Raw genomic sequence first — 23,269 nt, 5'->3', positions numbered from 1 at the left:
ACTTACTATGAATGGAGCTTGCAGGACTGGAAGTTGCTCTGGGTGTCACTGGATGAGTGGTGAGTGAATATGAAGGCCCAGAACATTCCTATACACCACTGTAGACTTTATAAACACTGTACACTTATGCAATAATTTACAAATTTTTTTCTTCAATAATAAATTAACCTTTGCTTACTGTAATTTTTTACTTTATAAACTTTAGTTTAAACTTTTAAACTCTTGTAATAACACTTAGCTTAAAACATAAATATGTTGTGCAGCTGTATAAAAACTATTTTCTTTCTTTATATTCTTATTCCATAAGCTCTTATCCATTTTTATTTTATTATTTATTTGAGTTGGAGTCTCGCTGTGTTGCCCAGGCTGGAGTGCAATAGCGCTATCTCGGCTCACCACAACCTCCGCCTCCTGGGTTCAAGCAATTCTCCTGCCTCAGCCTCCCAAGTAGCTGGGATTACAGGCGCCCACCACCACACCTGGCTAATTTTTGTATTTTTAGTAGAGACAGGGTTTCACCATGTTGGCCAGGCTGGTCTCAAACTCCTGACCTCGTGATCCACCTGCCTCAGCCTCCCAAAGTGCTGGGATTACAGGCGTGAGCCACCAAGCGTGGCCAATTTTTACTTTTATTTTTTCTGAGACACAGTCTCACTCTGTCGCCTAGGCTGTAGTGCAGTGGTGGGATTCAGCTCATTACAACCTCTACCTCCCAGGTTCAAGAGATTCTCGTGCCTCAGCCTCCTGAGTAGCTGGGATTACAGGTGCACACCACCACACCTGGCTAATTTTTGTATTTTTAAAATTTTTTGTAGAGATAGGGTTTCGCTATGTTGGCCAGGCTGGTCTCGAACTCCTGGCCTCAAGTGATCCGCCCACCTTGGCCTCCCAAAATGCTGGGATTACAGCCATGAGCTACCACGCCCGGCCTATTGTTAAAAAATTTAATTTTTAAAAACTTTTAAAACATTTTTGTTAAAAACTAAGACACAACTACGTAAGCCTAGGATTACACGGGGTCAGGTCATTAATATTAGTGTCTTACACCTCCACATCTTGTTCCACTGTAAGTTTTTTTTTTTTTTTTTTGACAGGGTCTCTCTCTGTCACACACACTGGAATGCAGTGGCGTGACTAAAGCTCACTGCAACCTGGAAGTCCTGGGATCAAGTGATACTCCTGCCTCAATCTTCCAAGTAGCTAGGACTACAGGTATGTATCACCATGCCTGACTAGTTTTTTAAAAAATTGATTTGTAGAGACATGGTCTTGCTACCTTGCCTAGGCTGGTCTTGAACTCCTGCCTCAAGGGATCCTCCCACCTTGGCTTCCGAAAGGGCAGGGATTACAGGTATGAGCCACCACATGGGCCTCCCATTGAAAGTTGCTGAGGGGCAATAACACACATAGAGGTGTCATACCCTGTAACAATGCCTTCTTTTGGAATACCTCCCTGAAGGACCTGCCTAAAGTTGTTTTACGGTTAAGTTTATTTTTTAAGTAGAAAGCGTACTCTTTAAAATAAAGAAAAATAGCATAGTAAATACATAAACTAGTGACATAGTCATTTGTTATTAAGTATCATATACTATATATAATTGTGTTATACTCATATAACTGGCAGTGCAATAGGTTTGTTTACATAGGCATCAACACAAACACATGAGTAATACATTGTGTTATGGCAGTATAACAGTATCATGTCACCAGGTGACAGGAATTTTTCAGCTGCATTATAACCTCATGGGACCACCATTCTAAATGCAGGCTGTCACTGACTGAAACATCATTATATGGTACAGGACTATACTCATCACTCAGCTTCAAAGAAAAACAACTCATGGCCAATTTTGTTTCATATACATTTCACTCACCCCCAGATTATTTTGAAGCAAAACCCAGACATCATATCAATTCAGCTGAGATATTACTTACTTTCAGAAGGGACAAATGATAATCAAGAGGCTAGCCCAGTCCAAGCACGGTGGCTCACGCCTGTAATCCTAGCACTTTGGGAGGCCTAGGTGGGTTGATCACCTGAGGTGAGGAGCTCAAGACCAGCCTGGCCAACATGGTGAAACCCCCATTTCTACTAAAAATACAAAAATTAGCTGGGCGTGGTAGCATATGCCTGTAATCCCAGCTACGCAGGAGGCTGAGGCACGAGAATCGCTGGAACCCAGGAGGCGGAGGCTGCAGTGAGCCGAGATCTTACCACTGAAGTCCAAGCAGGGCAACAGAACAAGACTCATCTCAGAAAAAAAAGCCACCCAAGAAGCAAATACATCAGTTTATACGATAAAAGTGTAATCAGGTTGAATGTTAAAAATATATTAAAGTCATAAATGAAAGTAGTACCATTTCCAATGGATATTATCATAGGTTCTTACGGAGGTCTCCAAATACCGAGAGTGGTATGCTCAGACCCAAAATCCAGCCACAGCTCCATCATCACAAGCCTGTGAATACGTGCGAAAGTACACAGGGCCTACTTTTAGTCTGGTGACTCAGGGTACCCTTCCTCCTAATCTTCTTCTCACTAGGCTTGGGACTGAGCCAGAAGCTACACATTACATTACTCCCTTTGACTTGCCAGTTCTGCAAGGTCCTACTTAAAGCAGAACAAACAAACAGGACATTACTAATCATAAGCAATTTAACTTTTTAAAATAACTTTATTCTTATCACAAAAGTAACATGAATTCATTACAGACAATTTGGCAAATTCAAAATCCCAAAGAAGAACATAAAAAGTACCTATAATTGCATTTTCCCCATTTTTTATTAGGCACATATGTAATTTTTTTATAAACATGAGATTATATTTTACATACTGTATTTAATCTGTTTTAGTTACTTTCTAATATATACTGAATATACTTCCAAGTGATTAAATATTCTTCCTCAACATAAGCTTTTATTTTTGCAAAATACTCAGGTGTAAGGAAGGACAGTAATTAATGTCTTTTTGGAGACATTTAGATTATTCCCACTTAGATACACCTTTAGATTTAAAGCTAAAATTCTGTACATATCAGTGTTTATTTCCTTAGAAAATAATCATAGGAAAGAAATCCAGGCATACTTCAGATATATTGCAGGCTGGGTTCCAGACCAACCCAATAAAGTGAATATTGCAATAAGATGAGTCACACACATTTTTTGGTTTGCAAGTAGTTATAAAAGTTATGTTTAGACTGTTCTGTCATCTATTAAGTGTGTAATAGCATTTTGTCTAAAAAATGTGTATATTTTAATTTAGAAAATACTTTATTGCAGCCGAGCATGGTTGACTCATGCCTATAATCCCAGTACTTTGGGAGGCCGAGGCGGGCAGATCACCTGAGATCAGGAGTTCAAGACTAGCCTGGCCAACATGGGGAAACTCCATCTCTACTAAAAGTACAAAAATTAGCCAGGCATGGTGGCACATGCCTGTAATCCCAGCTACTCGGGAGGCTGAGACAGGAGAATCGCTTGAACCTGGGAGGCGGAGGTTGCAGTCAGCCGAGATTGTACCACTGTACTCCAGTCTGGGTGACAGAGCGAGACTCCATCTCAAAATATATATATTATTGCTAACAAAATGCTAATGATCTTCAGAGCTTCCAGCAAATAGTAATCTCTTTGCTGCTGGAGGGTCTTGTCCCATGTTGATGGCTGCTGACTGATCAGGGTGGTGGTTGCTGAAGGCTGTAGTGACTGTTGCAAGTTTTTTTTTTTTTTTTTTTGACATGGAGTCTTCCTCTGTCGCCAGGCTGGAGTGCAGTAGCGCGATCTCGGCTCACTGCAACCTCCGCCTCGCAGGTTCAAGCAATTCTCCTGCCTCAGCCTCCCGAGTAGCTGGGACTACAGGCGGGTGCCACCATGCCCAGCTAATTATTGTTTTTTTAGCAGAGACGTGGTTTCACCATGTTGGCTAGGATGGTCTCGATCTCTTGACCTTGTGATCTGCCTGCCTTGGCCTCCCAAAGTGCTGGGATTACAGGTGTGAGCCACCGCACCTGGCCCCTTTCCAGAAGGTTTTAGATTCACTTTGCTCAGCTCCATCAGAGGAATCACTGTGTATAGCAGATCCACTATGTATAGCTGCATTTCATAGCAGCTCTAGCCTTATGAAATGTATTTCTTAAATAATAAGACTTAAAAGTCAAAATTATTCCTTGGTCCACAGCTACAGAATGGATATTGCATTAGCAGGCAAGGAAACAGCATTAATCTCCTTGTATGTCTCCATCAGAATTCTAGGATGGCTAGATGCACTGTCCATGAACAGTGAAAGTTTGAACTATGTATAGCAGATTCACTATGTATAGCTGCATTTCATAGCAGCTCTAGCCTTATGAAATATATTCCTTAAATAATAAGACTTAAAAGCCAAAATTACTCCTTGGTCCATGGGCTACAGAATGGATACTGCATTAGCAGGCAAGGAAACAGCATTAATCTCCTTGTATGTCTCCATCAATACTCTAAGATGGCTAGATGTGCTATCCATGAACAGTGAAAGTTTGAAAGGACTCTTTCATTCCAAGTAGTAGTTCTCAACAAGAGCTTAAAATATTCAATAAATCATACTGGAAACGGATGTGCTATCATCCATGCTTTGCTGTTCCATTTATAGAGCACAGGCAGAGTAGACTTGACATAATTCTTAAGGGCCTTAGGATTCTAGGAATGGTAAATGAGCACTGGCTTCCACCAAAAAAGCCACCAGCATTATTAGCCGCTAACAAGAGAGTCAGCCTGTCCTTTGAAGCTTTGAAGCCAAGCACTGACTTTTCCTAACTATGAAAGTCCTAGATGGCATCTTATTCCAACAGATGGCTGTTTTGTCTACACTGAAGATCTGTTGTTTAATGTAGCCACCATTATCAAAGATCTTAGCTAGATCTTCTGAATAACTTGCTGTAGCTTCTAGGTCAGCACTTGCTACTTCACCTTGCAGTTTCATGTTATGGACACAGCTTCTTTTGGTAAACCTCATGAACCAACCTCTGCTAGCTTCAAATGTTTCTTCTGCAGTTTCCATGCCTCCCTTAGGCTTCACAGAATTGAAGAGAGCTAGGGCATTGCTCTGGCCTAGGCTTTGGCTTAAGGGAATGCTTTTTAAAAACTGGTTTTTGCTTCGTTTTAGAGACAGGGACTCACTCTATCACCCAGGCTAGAGTGCAGTGGCGCAGATAGCCCATTGTAATCTGGAACTCCCGGGCTCAAGTGATCCCCGTCTCAGCCTCCCAAGTAGCTAGGACTACAGGTGCACACCATCATATCCGGCTAATTAAAACATTTTTTTTTTTAAAGAAATGGGGTCTTGCTATATTGCCCAGGCTGGTCTCGAAGTCTTAGGCTCAAGTAACCCTCCTGTCTCAGCCTCCCACAGTGCTGGGATTAAGGCATGAGGCACTGCGTCTGGTTTAAGGGAATGTTGTAGCTTGCTTGATCTCCTACCCAGACCATTAAAACTTTCTCCAGGTCAGCAACAAGGCTGTTTTGTTTTATCATTCCTATGTTCTCCAGAGTGGTACTTTTACTTTCCTTTAAGAACTTTTTTTCCTTTGCATTCATAACTTGGCTAACTGGTACAAGAGGCCTAGCTTTTGGCCTATCTTTGCTTTCAATATGCCTTCCTCACTTAGTTTAATCATTTCTAGCTTTTTACTTAAAGTGAGAGACGGGAATTTTTTCTTTCACTTGAACACTTAGAGGCTACTGTTGGGTTACTAACAGGCCTAATTTCAATATTGTTGCATCTCAGGGGATAGGGAGGCCCAAAGAAAGGGAGAGAGACAGAGGAACTGCCAGTTGATGGAACAGTCAGAACACACATAACATTTATCGCTTAAGTTCTCCATCTTACATGGATGTGGTACATGACACCCCAAAACAATTACAATAGTTACAACAAAGACCACTGACCACAAATCATAACAGATAATAATAATGAAAAAGTTTCAAATATTGAAAGAATTAACAAAATGTGATAAGAGCCATGAAGTGAGCATATGCTATTAGAAAAAATGGTGCCAATAGACTCACTCAACACAGGGTTACCACAAACCTTATATTAAAAAAAAAAATTGCACCAATTATACTTCCGTCAAGAGAGTATAAATGTATCCCCGTTTCTTATGTGTACTCTTACCAACGTTATTTCTAGTAATTTAAAAAGTTTATAAGTTTCATAGATGAAAACATGCACCTAGTAACTTTTTTTTTTTTTGAGACAGGATTTCATTCCTGTCACTCAGGTGGGAGTGCAATAGCATGATCTTGGCTCACTATTACCTCTGCCTCCCAGGCTCAAGCAATTCTCCTGCCTTAGCCGCCTAAGGGGCTGGGACCACAGGTGTATGCCACAGTGCCGACTGATTTTTTGTAGAGACAGGGTTTCACCATGTTGCCCAGGCTGGTCTCAAACTCCCGGGCTCAAGTGATCCGCCCACCTCGGCCTCCGAAAGTGCTGGGATTACAGGCGTGATTACCCTGCCCGGCCCCCTATTAACTTTTATCATAAGCTTAATCTTAGAACAGAGTCCAAAAATTTTGACAAGAGTGGTGGCGGAAACTAGTAGAAAAAGGAGGAGAAGAAAGACCTAAGGCATGAGAGCTGTCAGTATATTTTACAAAATAAAGTTAAAATATGATATTTGAAAGTTGAAGCCAGGCACGGCAGTTCACACCTGTTATCCCAGCACTTTGGGAGGCCGAAGCTGGTGGATCATTTGAGGCTAGGAGTTGGAGACTAGCCTGGCACATGATGAAACCCCATCTCTACTAAAAATACAAAAACTAGACAGGCGTGGTGGTGCATGCCTGTAGTCCCAGCTACTCAGGAGGCTGAGGCACAAGAATCACTAGAACCCGGGAGGCAGAGGTTGCAGTGAGCCAAGATTGCACTACTGCACTCCAGCCTGGGTGACAAAGCAATGCTCTGTCTCAAAACAAAAAAAAAAGAAAAAGAAATAATGTTGAAAAATCCAGCCTATTGTGACATTGTGACATTTTTGTCACAATAGGGGAACTCTCAAGTATAGGGTTTTGGAGAGTCAGATATTTCCTTTTCTCCCCACCAGGGAGAAAGACCTAGAGGTTTTCCCCCTCTCCCTCTCACTGTCCGGAGCAATTACCACAATTTAGTTCAGCCTAAAGAGCATATGCTGTTGGAAAAACAGCAACAATAGACTTACTTGATGCAGGGTTGCCATAAGTCTTAATTTTTTTTTTTTTTTTTTGAGACAAAGTCTCACTCTGTTACCCAGGTTGGAGTGCAGTGGAGCAATCTCGGCTCACCGCAACCTCTGCCTCCCAGGTTCAAGCAATTATCCTGCCTTATCCTCCAGAGTAGCTGGGATGACAGGTGCATACCACCATGCTCAGCTAATTTTTGTATTTTTTTTTTAGCAGAAAGACACGGTTTCACCATATTGGCCAGGCTGGTCTCAAACTCCCGACCTCATGATCCGCCTGCCTTGGCTTCCCAAAGTTTTGGGATTACAGGCATGAGCCACCGTGCCCAGCCAAACCTTAAATTTTTTAAAAAATCACACAGGAGGCTGGGTGCGGTGGCTCACGCCTGTAATCCCAGCACTTTGGGAGGCCGAGGTGAGCGGATCACCTGAGGTCGGGAGTTCCAGATCAGCCTGACCAACATGGAGAAACCTCGTCTCTACTAAAAATACAAAATTAGCCAGGCATGGTGGTGCATGCCTGTAATCCCAACTACTCCAGAGGCTGAGGCAGGAGAATTGCTTGAACCCAGGAGGTGGAGGCTGCAGTGAGCTGAGATGGCACCATTGCACGCCAGCCTGGGCAACAAGAGCGAAACTCCATCTCAAGAAAAAAAAAAAAAAAGAAATCACACTGGATCTGTAGAAAGAACATCAGTCTTTTCAGGCCATGTGAATTCAGGCACATCTACCACACCTGTCCTGTTTCCTCACTTGAGAAAGTGAGAATAACAACATCACACCAATGTCACTCACCTTGAATGTTTACTACGAATTAAATCAAGACAAGCGTTTGGAGTTATTTTGTGAATCTTAAGTGTTACACAGCAGTGTGGCAGAGGAATAAGCTTCGAAAGTCAGCAAGTAAGGTTAAAACTGAGTGCAATAAAAATTGCTTAGAAGTTCCTTAAATTGCCCATGAGCACAGTATGACAAACTTGAGACACATGAGAACAAAGACTCTCTGAGAGACAGCTGGGACAAACATTCAGTAACACTACCAGCAAAATTGCTGCACTAGAACATTTTCATTTCCTCTTTCTGCCAAGTGCATAACTAAATCTAAGATGAAAGTATGATGCAACTTTGTTATTCTACAATTTGAAATTGGCAAGTTAAGAAACCTCTCTGGGCCTCTTTGTCTAATGGTGTAGCTCAGCTGGATCAGGGTTTCCTCCACGGTTTGTCTGACAAATATTGCCAGCTTACTATGCTTACTATGTTCCAGGCTGCTGTGTTGGACTAGGGGAGGGTAGACGCCAAGGAGACAATCTGATCACAACAGGCTGGTGAGTGGTGAGGCAGTTTCAACTTTCATTTGAGGAATACAGGATTCTATAATCACCTTCTAGGGAATGCAGTGTTCAGAAAAATTACAGAAAGTTAAATATTTGGTTATGAATACCAGCTACAATGCTATATCCAATATGAATTAAGTTCCTTTGTTTCCTTTTTTCTGTTTATGTTGCTACTTTTTTTTTTTTGAGACAGTCTCACTCTGTTGCCCAGGCTGGAGTGCAGTGAAGGGATCTTGGTTCACTGCAACTTCCGCCTCCCAGGTTCAAGCGATTCTCCTGCCTTAGCCTCCCGAGGAACTGGGATTACAGGCACCTGCCACCACGCCCAGCTAATTTTTGTATTTTCAGTAAGACGGGGGTTTCACGATGTTGGCCAGGCTGGTCTCGAACTGCTTACCTCAAGTGATCTGCCCGCCTCGGCCTCCCAAAATGCTGGGATTACAGGCGTGAGCCCCAGCACCCCGCCTACGTTGCTACTTTTTAATGTGGGGTCATTTTTTAAACCTGGCTTTTTAATTGAAAAAGTAATACAAACATATGGAAAAATTCAAACTGTACTAAAAAAGGTAGACGAGAAGCAAATCTTTCTTCTATTTCGGACTCCTCCTTCCCCCATTCCACACCATATCCCCTCAACCCTCCTTCTATTCAGACGTTACCACTGGATCAATCCGTTGAAAGTTACAGTTAAGGTGATACCTGGGGTCCAAGCTAAATATGGACCTACGCTATCACCAGTCCCTTCCAGTTCTAAAACTAAGTCCAAGCCTTTTGCAGCACGAAAGAGATAGCCTCCTCTCATCTAAAGTTATGGCTGGTAAGGCTCAGACGAATGGAAACGGATTTCAAAGACACAGATTTAGAACTCCTGAAAGGCAGGAGACAGAACTCAATACTTTCATGGTGAGTGGTTTATTTACTGATTAAATAAACGCTCCCTTAGGGATGTAAGCTCCACACCGGCAGGAGCTTCATCACCAGCTCTCACTGCAGACCCCGGCATTAAAGGAGCTCACACGGTAAAAGCCCCTACCGCCCACCACAGCCACAGCGGCCTGCAGCCCAAAGTGGGAAACCGCGCAGGGCGTCACGTGACTCCAGCTCCCCCCGGCAACCGGCCCGCCCCCACCGAGACCCCGCCAATCCGGAAGGGAGGTCCAATTTGGCCAGGCCAGGGCTTGTTCCACCGGCCCAGTAGCCTTGCTGCTGCGTTATCCCTAGACTCGCCCCACTTGCCTCGGAGTCTCAGGCCGTTGCCCAGGTCCTCCCGGTAAAACCCTGGAGATTGCTAGGGAGAGGAGCAAGGGAGGGGCCAGCGCGCAGAAGTGCGGACGCAAGCCGGCGGCCGCGGGCGAGACTTATGCGTAGCTTCAAGAAACAGCTAGGGAGACTGCAGGAGTCTCCAGAGCGCGCGCGCGGGCCCTCCCCGGCCCGACCCACGCGGCGCGGCGTGGTGACGCCCGCGCGGCCTGAGGAAGGGGCGGGGTCGGGGCGGGCCTCCGCGCTCCTCCCGCCCTCTGTGTGTCCCTACTCTCCCTCCCCTTCCCTCCCCCACACTCGGCCCCTTCAGCTTGGGGGTGCCTTCGTCGCGCAGCCTCGCGTCGGCCCGGCCCGGCCAGGCCAGCGGGCAGATGCCCCGAGCTGCCGCCGCCGCCGCCGCCGACTCGGCCGGTGGGGGTGTGGGAGGTGGGCGACCAGCCCGGGGCCGCTGAGTGTGACGGACGCAACTGGGGGCGCCGGGGGCTCCGCACGGACCATGTATTTTCTGAGCGGCTGGCCCAAGAGGCTGCTGTGCCCTCTGGGAAGCCCGGCCGAGGCGCCTTTCCACGTTCAGTCCGACCCGCAGAGGGCTTTCTTCGCCGTGCTGGCCGCGGCCCGCCTCAGCATCTGGTACAGCCGAGTAAGTAGAGCCGCCCGCCGCCTTTCGCCGCTGCCTCCCGGCGCCGTCCCACCCCCAACTTCCACCCAGAGCCTAGGACTCCTGCCCCTTCGTGCCAGACCCACCTGCCTTCGCAGTCCGCGTCCTCGTTCCACGGAATTGGCCGCACGTACCCGCCGGCTGCAGGCACGTCCTCCAGCCGGCGGTCCGGGGTGGATAAAGTCGCTGCTGCCGAAAATCCCTGAGCCTCCCCGCGTTGGACCGACGGCCGTGGCGTGCAGACTCCGCACGCTCCCCGGCCGAGCCCGGACTTGTTCTTCCCTCCCTTCCCCCATTCCCCGAGGGACAAATTTGTTTAAACTTTCCACAATTAGAAATCCGGCCGCTGTGGTGCCCCAACCCTCCCTTACTTTAAAGGTCGCCGTTTTGGAGTTAGGGAAAGCCTCTTGGGCTTTACCCAGCGCCAGACTTTACAGGCCTGTAATAACTTATTTCTACAAACTACAGCCTGAATTCTTTATTCTTCACTAAAGGTCTGGTTATTTAACTCCCCTCTTTAACCCCAACATCCCTTCCCCACTTTCGAGTTGGTCTTTTTCTTTGCTGCTGCTCTTCGAGTCTTCGGAGTAGGGGGTTAAAGGAGCGGAAGTAGAATTCAAATCTGCCCGCAGAACTCCCAGTTATAACACCTGGAAATAATAAGGCTTGGGAGGAGCATGGAACTGAATTCTGTTTTTGCTTTAAGTCCTGGTTATCTTTTTCTTTCTTGTATTGAATTACTGAGTAGATATGAGAAAGAAATAAGTGGTGGATGGGATACTCCCTACTCTCTGCAAACACTGCTATAACTTTGTCTATGAGAACGACAGATTTCAGAGTATAAAAATGCTTTTTTTCCTCTCCAAAGAAGGCAGTACCAATCGATGTCAGAGTGAAGTTTTTCTCCTTTCCAAGTTAATTTGACCATGTGGGGATAGGTTGTGACCTTGTCCTTATTAGGTCTTCGTGAAATACTGGTTTTAGTTTGTTAAAATCCCCAAATCTTTGTGTGTTGCTATTCCATTGCCTGTAATGCCCTTGACAGTCCTCACCCACATCCCTGGTAATACTGGTGATGGGATTTAGTGACGGGTGATTCTGGTGTCTCCTTTGATTGTCATAGTTGGGCTGTAAATCAGACTATTTGCCATCAAGTTTTGGCTGATCTAATTTTCAAATGCAAATCAGAACAAAACAAACTTATAAAATCGTGATACCAACAATATGACTATTTTGTCTAGTGCCTGATTGTATTTTGAATATATATGTATGTATGTGTGTATATATATATAAACATATGTGTAAATATATATAAAGTATCATCTGGTTCCTAAATGAGATATTCGTTTACAATGTATATGCCAGTTGAATAATTTTTAATTTGTTTAGGTGTATATAACTCAACTTTAAAGCACATGCAGAAAAAAATAGAACTTGAATTTAAATTGTCTTTTGAATTTAATACATAATTCCTTTTGAATGTAACAAATTTAGACTTTCGTCTAAAATTTAACTTTTCTTACCTTTAAAAAGGCAGACCTAACTTAATTTTAAAGTAAACAATATGACGTATGAATTAACCAGAAGCCTGTAAACCACTTTATTCCCCCATAAGAGAAGCATAAACATACGCTTTAATTTAGGGACGTTGTGAATATTCTTAAGCATGTCTATTGTTTGGTTTTGGAGTTACATACGACATCTAGAAATCCAAGGCAGTTCTGGAATTTATTCATACTCTTCTTTCAAATTCCCACCTCACATGCAGCTTCCTTTTTCCACAGAAGTCCAGGGACCCCTACTATTAAGTTCTGTTGTGCAAAAGTTAGGCTGTAGGGAACCCATGGGTTTAGAGGTCTGGAGTGAAATGAAATGCAGGAATACCTTAGAGGAGGCTGTATAGTACTGTAGTATGAGTGGTTAACCTTGGTCTCTGGGCACCAGCTTTGTTGTCACTGAAAAAAATCAGATATTCACGAGGTCAAGAGATCGAGACCATCCTGGCCAACATGGTGAAATCCCGTCTCTACTAAAAATACAAAAAAATAGCTGGGCGTGGTGGTGCACGCCTGTAGTCCCAGCTACTCGGGAGGCTGAGGCAGGAGAATCGCTTGAACCCAAGAGGCAGAGGTTGCAGTGAGCCAAGATCCCACCACTGCACTCTAGCCTGGCGACAGAGCAAGACTCTGTCTCAAAAAAAAAAAAAAAAAAAAATCAAATATTGAACCAAGTGATTATAAGGTGTATGATTACATGCCTAGGTGAGTGGGATACATATGCTAGACTCCAGCTTCCAATCTTCACTTCCTGGGATATGGCCTTTCTTACTCCGTATGAAAGTTTTCATTTTGATTTTCTAATTTGTAAACTTCCTGAAAGTATGTAAGTTAATTAGGTTAACAAACTTCATTTAAAAGTGAAAATGCCTTTAGGTAAATTAAAGGGCTATCAGTTATACTTCCATAATTTAGAGTGAATTGGTTTAAAAAGTTCTGATGGAGCTGCTAAAAGCTTTGATTTTTGAGAGGCTGTAGATACAAGTAGTTTTATAATAATATGTGAAGATCTACAGGATTTTACAGATGAAGTCTTACAGCTGCTTGAGGGCATTTGAAGGCAGGGAGACATGCTCATAGAGATGATAAAACAAGATTTGCTTACCTGAAATTTTGTTAGGGCTCACTTAGTAAATCAGGCTCTCTTAGGAGTGATATATTTTAAAAAGAGACAACTAGCCTTGTGGAAGGGACAGTCGTTTAGTAGTCTAAGCTGGTTGTTTCAATGTTCAAAAGAATTGTGGAAATTGTATGTGTACAATGATAATTCATAAGACTGTGAATCTCTATTAAAATCTCTAACTGTACATTATATGGGTCTTCTAATGAACTTTTATGTACTACTTATACCTACTGTCCTCTATTCTAAGTAGGTATTCGGAATTCCACTGTTTAGACTCATATCTCTTCAGAATTATTTCCTACCCCAAATTTGAGAAATACAGGATAGTGTTGTTTATGAACAAAAGAGCCTCTAGATAGTTACTTAGCTTTTTTATATTGGAGCCCCAATATTATATTTTGGAGCCCCCCAAAAGGTGTTAAAAAAAGGCTCAGTATGTGTAGGCTAGATTGGGGTGGTAGAGGTAGAACTTGACTGAGGGCATTTGGTACATTTCTGCTAAGGTTATTGTAAAAGGACTAGTTTCAGCTTTGAGGATGAAACTGTTACATAAGGTAGGTTATGATTTATGATTGACATAGGTGTAGTGTGAGATGAATTACATTTTGTACTGTACTGAGGGCCCACAATTATTCCTTTAATATACTAATTGTGAATATGAAAGTCTATATATGTGAACATCAGAATGATATCTTTGAATTTAGCCATTCTAAATTAGATGTATAGACATTCTCGTTTTTCAGGTCACCGACTTTAACATTTAAATTACCTTCAGAAGTGTTTTTGAACATCAACTGTAAAAGACAGATGTGTATAAAAGGGATGAAGAGACATGTTATATGTTAGTATGTTAGTGTGTTAATATAAATCTTGTGAGTTATCACTGTTGTAGGTAGCTAATAAAAAGCTGAAATGGGCAAATAATTACTAGGCTTATAAAATAAATTATATGTCGTTTAGTAATCCTGAGCAAAAACTTAGTTCCCATTGGTATGTGCTAATCATGGAAAAAAAAACAATGATATGTCAAAAGAGCCAAGCTTTGGATCAGGTATGTGATTAACTGTGTTGACCTCAGGAAGACCATTTTATTTGTATTTTCCCAGCATTCCCATTTCTCACCCTTTTAACTCTATTACTTTCTCCAGAGAGCCTTCTTAATAAATTCACTGCTCTGAAGTCTTCTAGGGTTCACTGTTGATGAAAGAATGGAGTTCAAACTCCTTAGTTTGATATCACAGACACTCCCTTCTTGGAATGCTCTCTTGCCTCATTTCTGCCTGTCAGAGTATTATCCATCCTTTAACTGCTGTTGAAATCCTTTCTTTATGAGTCATTCTTTACCTACTGTAACCATAAGTGTTCATTTTTCTGATGAACTACTGCTTCCCCCCTACTGCTAGCTTTGTTGAGGTATAATTGACAAATAAAAATTGTATATATTTAAGGTGTGCTGTGCGATACTTAGATCTACCTTGTGAGTTGATAATCACAGTCAGTCTAATTAACAGATCCACCATCTCACACAGCTCCCTCTTATTTTGTATGTGGGATGAGAACGCTTAAGACCTACTCTCTTAGCAAATTTCAAGTATACAATATATGTTAATTATGGAAATAAATGTCATTATTAACGCTAGTTACCGGGCCATACATTAGGTCCCCAGAACGTATTCATCTTATACCTGAAAATTTGTACCTTTGACTGAAATACTCCCATTTCACCCACCTCCCAGCCCCTGGTAATCATCATTCTACTCTCTGTTCCTATGAATTTGACGTCTTTATATTCCATATATGAGATGATGCAGTTGTTTTTTGTCTTGCTTACTTAGTATACTGTCCTTAAGTTTTGTCCATGTTGTTGCAGATGGCAGGATTTCCTTGTTTTTTAAAGGCTGAATAATATTTCATGTGTGTATGTGTGTGTGTTACATTTTCTTTATCCATTCATCTATTGACAGACACTTAGGTTGTTTCCGTATCTTGGCTACTTTGAATAATGCTGCAATGAATATGAAAGTGCAGATATCTCTTTGAGATACTGATTTCAATTCCTTTGGATATATACCTAGAAGCAGGATTGTTGGATCATGTGGTAGTCCTGTTTTTAGTTTGAGGAACTTCTGTTTTCCATCATGACTGTACCATTTTGCAGTCCCATCAATAGTGTACAGGGAGGGGATCCCTTTTCTCCATGTCTTTGCCGACCTTGTTATGATTTAACTTCTTGATAATAGATATCCTAACAGGTGTGAGATATCTTATGGTTTTGATTTGCATCTCCCTGATGATTAGTGTATTGAGCACCTGTTGGCCATTGGTTGTTTTTTGGGAAAACATCTATCTGTTCAGATCTCTTGTCCATTTTTAAATTAGGTTATTTGTTTTGTTTTTTTCTTGCTACTGAGTTGTATGAGTTCCTTACATATCTTGGATATTAGCCCCCTTTTAGATGTATGGTTTGCAAATATTTTCTCCTATTCCATAGGTTGCTTTTTTATCTTGTTGATTGTTTTCTTTACTGTACAATAACTTAATTTCATGTAATCCTACTTGTTTATTTTTGCTTTTGTCACCTGTGCTTTCCATGTCATCCAAAATACCATCGTGAAAACAGATGTCAGGGTGTTTTTCCCCTGTTTTCTTCTAGGATTTGCATGGTTTCAGGTTTTACATTTAAGTCTTTGATCCTTCTTCTTATTTTAATTTTTGTGGGTACATAGTAGATCTGTGTATTTGTGGGGTATATGGGATATTTTGATACAGGACTATAGTCACCCTGTTGTGCTATCAAATACTAGATTTTATTCATCATCATCACCATTATTATTTTGAGACAGGGTCTCACTCTGTCACTCTGGAGTACAGTGTCATGATCATGGCTTACTGCAGCCTCGACCTCTTGGGCTCAAGCAGTTCTCCCACCTTAGCATCCTGAGTAGCTGGGAGTACAGATTCATGCCACCATGCCTAGTTAATTTTTTGTAGAGATGTGGTCTTGCTGTGTTGCCCAGGCTGGTCTCAGACTCCTGGACACAAGTGATCTGCCCATCTCAGCCTCCTAAAGTGCTAGGATTACAAGCATGGGCCACCACACCCAGTCCTTATTCATTTTTTCTATTTTTTGTACCCATTAACCATCCTTCCTTCCCCCTCCATCTTTAATCCTTCTTGAGTTGATAGTGTAAGATAAGGGTCCAGTTTCCTTCCTTCGCATGTGGATATCCAGTTTTTCTAACACTATGGTGTTGAAAAGTCAGTGTTGCAAGATGTGTTTTCTCCATTCTTAGCACTTTGTGAAAGATTAATTGACTATATATGCATGTGTGGTTTTATTTCTGGACTCCATTCTGTTGCATTGGTCTATGTATCTCTTTTTATGTCAGTACCATACTATTTTGATTACTATAGCTTTGTAATATACTTTGAAATCAGGTTGATATGGTTTGGCTCTGTTTCCCCACCCAAATTTCATCTCTAATCGTAATCCTCATAATCCCCATGTGTGGAGGGCAGGACCTGGTAGGGGGTCATTAGATCATAGCGGGAGTTTTCCTCATGCTGTTCTTGTGATAGTAAGTTCTCACGAGATTTGATGGTTTTATAAGTGTTTGACTGTTCCTTCTACACACTCTGTCTCTCTCTTGCCTGCCAGCATGTAACAAGTGCCTGCTTCCCCTTCTGCCATGATTGTAAGTTTCCTGAGGCCTCACCAGCCATTATGGAACTGAATCTATTCAACCTTTCTTTATAAATTACCAAATCTCAGGGAAGTTTGTTATAACAGTGTGAAAATGGACTAACACACAGGTAATGTGACACTTCCAGCTTTGTTGTTCTTTCTCAAGATGGCGTTGGCTATTCATGGGCTATTGTGATTTTGTATAAATTTTAGGATTGTTTTTCTATTTATGTGAAAATATCATTGAAATTCTGATAGAGATTGCATTGAATCCATAGATTGGTTTGGATAGTAGGGACATTTTAACAATATTAATTCTTACAATCCATGAACATAAGATATCCAGCCATTTATTTGTGCCTTCTTCAGTTTCTTTCATCAGCATTTTATGGTGTTTAGTGGCGGTTAAATGTATTCTAAGTATTTAGTTTTTTGGAGCTACCGTAAATGGTATTGTTTTCTTTTTCTTTTCCTGTTTTTTTTAGACAAACTCTCGCTCTTGTCACCGAGGCTAGAGTGCAATGGAGCGATCTCAACTCACTGCAGCCTCTGCCTCCTGGGTTCAAGCAATTCTCCTGCCCCAGCCTCCCGAGTAGCTGGGATTACAGGTGCCTGCCATCATACCCGGCTAATTTTTGTATTTTTAGTAGAGACAGGGTTTCACCATGTTGGCCAGGCTGGTATTGATTCCTGACCTCAGTTGATCTGCCTGCCTCAGCCTCCCAAAGTGCTGGGATTACAGGTGTGAGCCACCACGCCCAGCCATGTTTTCTTAATTTATTTTTTAGATACTCATTGTTATTGTGTAGAAACACAACTTATTCTTGTATATTGATTTTATATCTTGCAACTTTACTAAATTCATTTCTTAGTTCTAAATTTTTTGGTGGTTTTTAGGTTTTTCTAAATATAAGATTATGTCATCTTCAGAGACAATTTTGCTTTTTCCTTTGAACTACTGCTTTATATCGTAAGTTTTGCACTTATGCTTTATTTCTCCAGCTAGATTATAAGTTTCTGGAGCACGGAAACTATCTTAATTTGTATTATCTATAGTGCCTTGTACAAGGAAGATGTTTAATAAACATTTTTAATATTAATGAATTTAAGGTATTTGTCATACGTGTGGCACAGCAATTTTTTTTTAAGTTTTAGTGTTTTGATTTTTGTGAGAACACAGTAGGTATATATTTATGATTTTTTTGTTTGTTTGTTTGTTTTTGAGACAGGGTTTCACTTCAGTTGCCCAGGTTGGAGTGCAGTGGCACAATCTCAGCTCACTGCAATCTCTGCCTACTGGGCTCAAGCAGCTGTCCTGCTTCAGTCTCCCAAGTACCTGGGACTACAGGTGTGCCCCACTGTACTTGGCTAATTTTTTTTTTCTGTAATTTTTTATAGAGATGGGATTTCACCATGTTGCCCAGGCTGGTCTTGAACTCCTGAGCTCAAGTGATCCATCCACCTCGGGCTCCCAAAGTGCTGGGATTACAGGCATGAGCCACTATACCCAGCCATGAGATATTTTGATACTAGCATGCAATTTATAACAATCAGTTCATGAAAAATAGGGTATTCATCCCCTCAAGCATTTAACCTTCATGTTCCAAACAATCCATATGTACTCATAGTTATTTTAAAATATACAATTAAATTATTTTGACTGTAGTCACCCTGTTGTGCTATCAAATACTAGGTCATACTCATTCTCTTTTTTTTGTACCCATTAGCTGTTCCCACCTCCCTTCCTGTCCCCCCAGTTACCTTTCTCAGCCTCTGGTAATCATCTTTCCACTCTTTATCACCATTAGTTCAATTGTTTTGATTTTTAGATCCCACAAATAAGTGAGAACATGCGATGTTTGTCTCTCTATGCCTTGCTTATTGCACATAACATAATGACCTCTACTAGTTCCATCCATGTTGTTGTAAATGACCGGATCTCATTTTTTTTGTAACTGAATAGTACTCCATTATGTACAAGTACCATGTTTTCTTTATCCATCTGTTGATGGACACTTCCAGTGCTGTGTTGAGTAACAATAGTGAAGGTGGGCATCTTTGTCATGTTCCTGATCTTAGAGGAAAGGCTTTCGGTTTTTACATACTCAGTATGATACTAGCTATGGGTCTGTTATATATGGCTTTTATTATGTTGAGGTATGTTCCTTCTATACCCAGTTTTTTTAGGGTTTTTATGAAGGGATGTTGAATTTTTATGAAATGCTTTTTCAGCATCAGTTGAAATGATCATATAGTTTTGGTCCTTCATTCTGTTGATATGATGTATCACATTGATTGATTTGCATATGTTGAACCATCCTTGCATCCCTGGAATAAATACCACTTGTTCATGATGAATGATCTTTTTAATATATTATTGAATCTCATTAGCTTGTATTTTGTTGAGGGTTTTCACATCAGTGTTCATCAGAAATATTGACCTGTAGTTTTCTTTATTGATGTGTCTTTGTCTGGGTTTGGTATGAGGGTAATCCTGGCCTCATAGAATGAGTTTAGAAGTACTCCCTCCTGTATTTTTCAGAACAGTTTCAGTAGTATTGGTGTTCTTCTTTAAATGTTTGTTGGAATTGAGCAGTGAAACCACTAGGTCTTGGGCTTTTCTTTACTGGGAGACTTTTTATTACAGGTTCAATCTCACTGTTGTTAGTCTGTTCAGGTTTTGAATTTCTTCATGATTCAATCTTGGTAGGTTGTATGTGCTAGGGATTTATCCATTTCCTCTAGATTTTCCAGTTTATTGGCATATAGTTGCTCGTAGTAGTTTGTGATGATCCTTTGAATTTTTGTGGCATCAATTGTAATGTCTCCTTTCTTATCTCTGATTTTATTTATTTTGGTTTTCTCTTTTAAGGTTTGTCAATTTTGTTTATCTTTTCTAAAAAGCAACTTTATGTTTCTTTGGTCTTTTGGATTATTTTCTTCATTTCAAGTTAATTTATTTCTGCTCCATCTTTATTATTTCTGTTACTAATTTTGGGTTGTTTGCTCTTGCTTTTCTAGTTGTTTAAGAGGCATCATTAGGTTACTTATTTGAAGTTTTTCTTCTTGTTTTCTGAGACAGGGTCTCTCTTTATTCTCCAGGCTAGAGTGCAGTGGTGCAATCTCGTCTCACTGTAGCCTCAACCTCCCAAGTTCATGTGATCCTCCCACCTCAGCCCCCCAAATAGTTGAGACTACAGTTGCATGCCACCGTGCCCAGCTAATTTTTGTAGAGACAGGATTTCACCATGTTTCCCAGGCTGTTCTCGAATTCCTGAGCTCAAGCAATCTGCCCACCTCGGCTCCCAAAGTGCTAGGATTCAGGCATGAGCCACTATACCCGGCCATTTTTCTTCTTTTATGGTGTAGTACTTATACCTGTAAATTTCTCTGTTAATACTGCTTTTGCTGTCTCCCATAACTTTTGATATGTTGTGTTTCCATTATCATTTGTTTCAATAAAGTTTTCAGTTTGCTTCTTAATTTCTGCACTGACCCATTGGTCATTCAGGAACATATTGTTTAATTTCCAAGTGTTTATATGATTTCCAGAATTGTTCTTATTGATTTCTAGTTTAACTCTATTATGAGAGAAGATGCTTGATATTATTTCAGTTTTTTTGAATATTTTAAGATTTGTGACCTATCATATGAGCAATCCTTAAGTGATCCATGTACTGAGGGAAAGAATGTGTGTTCTGCACCCTTTGGATGAAATGTTCTATAAATATCTGTTAGGTCCATTCGTTCTATAGTGCAGATTAAGTCCGATGTTTCTTTGTTGAGCTTCTGTCTGGGAGTTGGGTTCAGTGCTGAGAGTGAGGTGTTGAAGTCTCCAGCTATCATATTGAGGTCTAGCTCTCTCTTTAGCCCTAATAATGTTTGCTTTATATGTCTGGGTGTGTTGGGTGCATATGTACGTATGATTGTTATATTCTATTGCTGGATTGACTCTTTTCTCAGTATATAATGACATTCTTTGTCTCACAATTTTTGTCTTGAAATCTATTTTGTCAGTATTTATATAATTACTCCTGCTCTTTTGGTTTCCATTGGCATGTAATATCTTTTTCATCCCCTTATTTTCAGTCTATGCATACCTTTGTATGTGAAGTGTGTTTCTTGTGGGCAACAGATCAGTGGATCTTGTTTTTTCATCCATTCACCCAGTCTCTATCTTTTGATTGGAGAGTTTGGTCCATTTGTATTCAATGCTATTATTGATAAGTAGGGACTTCTGCCATTTTGATATATATTTTCTGGTTGTTTTGTGGTCTTCGTTCTTTCTTTACTTGCTGTGTTCCTTTTAGTGAAGGTGGTTTTCTCTGGTGCTATGATTTAATTTCTTGCTTTTTATGTTTTGTGTATCTGTTGTGTTTTTTGATTTGAGTTTACTGTGAGACTTGCAAGTACTACCTTATAACCCATTATTTTAAACTCATGACAACTTAACACTGATTGTATAAGCAGTCAAACACACACAAAGTGTTTAAAGTGTAATTAAAAGTGTAATTAAAACTCTACACTTTAACTTCATCCCTCTGCACTTTAACTTCATCCCTCTGCTTTTTAACTTTTTTGTTTGTTGTTTCTCCATATGTCTTACTGTACTATGTCTTGAAAAGTTGTCGTTATTTTTTATTGGTTCGTTTCATCAGTCTTTCTACTTAAGAGTAGTTTACACACTACAATACCACTTATAAAATAAGAGTCATCATTAGGTTATTTATTTGAAGTTACAAAATAAGAGTGTAATTGTGGTGTGTAAACTACTCAAGTAGAAAGAGTTATACTCTTCTGTGTTTTTCTGTGTGCTTACTATTACCAGCGAGTTGTACCTTCTGATGGTTTCTTCTTGGTCATTAAATACTCTTTTCTTTCAGATTGAACAACTCCCTTTAGCATTTCTTGAGGGCAGATGCACTGCTGATGAACTCTCTCAGCATTTTTTGTCTGTGAAGGTCTTTGTTTCTCCTTCATGCTTGAAGGATATTTTCACTGGATATACTGTTCTAAGGTAAATGCTTTTGTTTGTTTGTTTTTTTTGTCAGCACTTTCAACATATTGTGCCACTCTCTCCTGGCCTGTAAGATTTTTACTGAAAAGTCTGCTGTCAGAGATATTGGAGCTCTATTGTATGTTATTTGTTTCTTTTCTCTTGCCGTTTTTAGGATCTTTCTTTATCCTTGATAAAGAAACTATCCTTTGAGAGTTTGTTTATAGATGCCATAAGGTAGTCTTCTTTTTTTTTTTTTTTTTTTTGGACGGAGTCTTGCTCTGTCACCCAGGCTGGAGTGCAGTGGTGCCATCTCAGCTCACTGCAAGCTCTGCCTCGTGGGTTCACGCCATTCTCCAGCCTCAGCCTCCCGAGTAGCTGGGACTACAGGCACCCACCACCACACCCGGCTAATTTTTTGTATTTTTAGTAGAGATGGAGTTCCACTGTGTTAACCAGGATGGTCTCGATCTCCTGACCTTATGATCTGCCCGCCTCGGCCTCCCAAAGTGCTGGGATTACAGGCATGAGCCACCGCGCCTGGCGGCCATGAGGTAGTCTTCTTTAGGTTAAATCTGCTTGGCGTTCTGTAACCTTTTCATACTTGAATGCAGATATCTTTCTCTAGGTTTGGGAAGTTCTCTCTTATCCCTTTGAATGAACTTTCTACTCCGGTCTCTTTCTCTACTTCCTCTTTAAGGCCAATACCTCTTACATTTGCCTTTTTGATGCTATTTTTTAGGCATGCTTCACTGTTTTCTATTCTTTTTTCTTTTGTGGTCTCCTCTGACTATATTGTCAAGTAGCCTGTCTCCAAGCTCACTAATTCTTTCTTCTGCTTGATCAATTCTGCTTTTCAGAGACTCTGATGCATTCTTCAGTTTGTTGGTTGCATTTTTCAACTTTAGAATTGCTGCTTGATTTTTAAAAATTTAAATTTCTTTGTTTAAAATGTGATAGAATTCTGAGGTCCTTCTCTGTGTTATCTTCAATTTCTTTGACTTTCCTCAACATAGCTATTTTGAATTCCTGCCTGAAAGGTCACATATCTATCTCTCTTTTTCCAGGATTGGTCCCTGCCTTACTTAGTTCATTTGGTGGGGTCATGTTTTCCTGGATGATCTTTATTTGATGCTTGTAGATGTTCATTGGTGTCTAGGCATCAAAGAGGTAGGTATTTATTGTAGTCTTTGCAGTCTGGGCTTGTTTGTATCTGTCCTTTTTGAGAAGTCTTTCCAGTTATTCGAAGGGACTTGGGCCCCAAGCCCAATAATGCTGAGGTTTTTGCAGACTCAGAGGTACTGCCTTGGTGGTCTTGGATAAAATCTGGAAGAATTATTTGGATTACCAGGTAGAGACTCTTGTTCTTTTCTGTTACTTTCTTCCAAACAAATGGAGTCTCTCTCTGTGCTGAGTCTCCTGGAACTAGGGATGTGTTGATGCATTGATGCAAGCACCCCTGTT

The 23,269-nt window shown here is 41.0% G+C and overlaps 2 protein-coding genes across 7 annotated transcripts in view; one reads left to right on the top strand and one right to left on the bottom strand.

Moving 5' to 3' along the window:
* The window catches only part of PLGRKT (plasminogen receptor with a C-terminal lysine), a 270,391-nt gene extending 259,673 nt beyond the window's left edge, over positions 1-10,718 (bottom strand). Inside the window, exon 1 of one of the 2 annotated variants that reach the window (XM_063696423.1) lies at positions 10,532-10,718. The gene's annotated coding sequence lies outside the window, so the exon portion shown is untranslated. The remainder of the gene's footprint in view (positions 1-10,531) is intronic. The other variant, XM_063696424.1, reaches the window with a different exon arrangement.
* The window catches only part of RIC1 (RIC1 homolog, RAB6A GEF complex partner 1), a 151,274-nt gene continuing 137,759 nt past the window's right edge, over positions 9,755-23,269 (top strand). For all 5 annotated transcript variants that reach the window (XR_010130214.1, XM_055350606.2, XM_063696418.1 and 2 more), the window contains exon 1: positions 9,755-10,427. Coding sequence is in view for 4 of the 5 variants with exons in the window: in XM_055350606.2 (XP_055206581.1) it covers positions 9,888-10,427 (540 nt within the window). In the remaining variant the exon portion in view is untranslated. The remainder of the gene's footprint in view (positions 10,428-23,269) is intronic.

Source organism: Gorilla gorilla, chromosome 13 (assembly GCF_029281585.2).
Source record: "Gorilla gorilla gorilla isolate KB3781 chromosome 13, NHGRI_mGorGor1-v2.1_pri, whole genome shotgun sequence".
Lineage (NCBI taxonomy): Eukaryota > Metazoa > Chordata > Mammalia > Primates > Hominidae > Gorilla > Gorilla gorilla.
The sequence above is the reverse complement of the archived record's forward strand: the minus strand, read 5'-3'. Positions and strand labels throughout refer to the sequence as shown.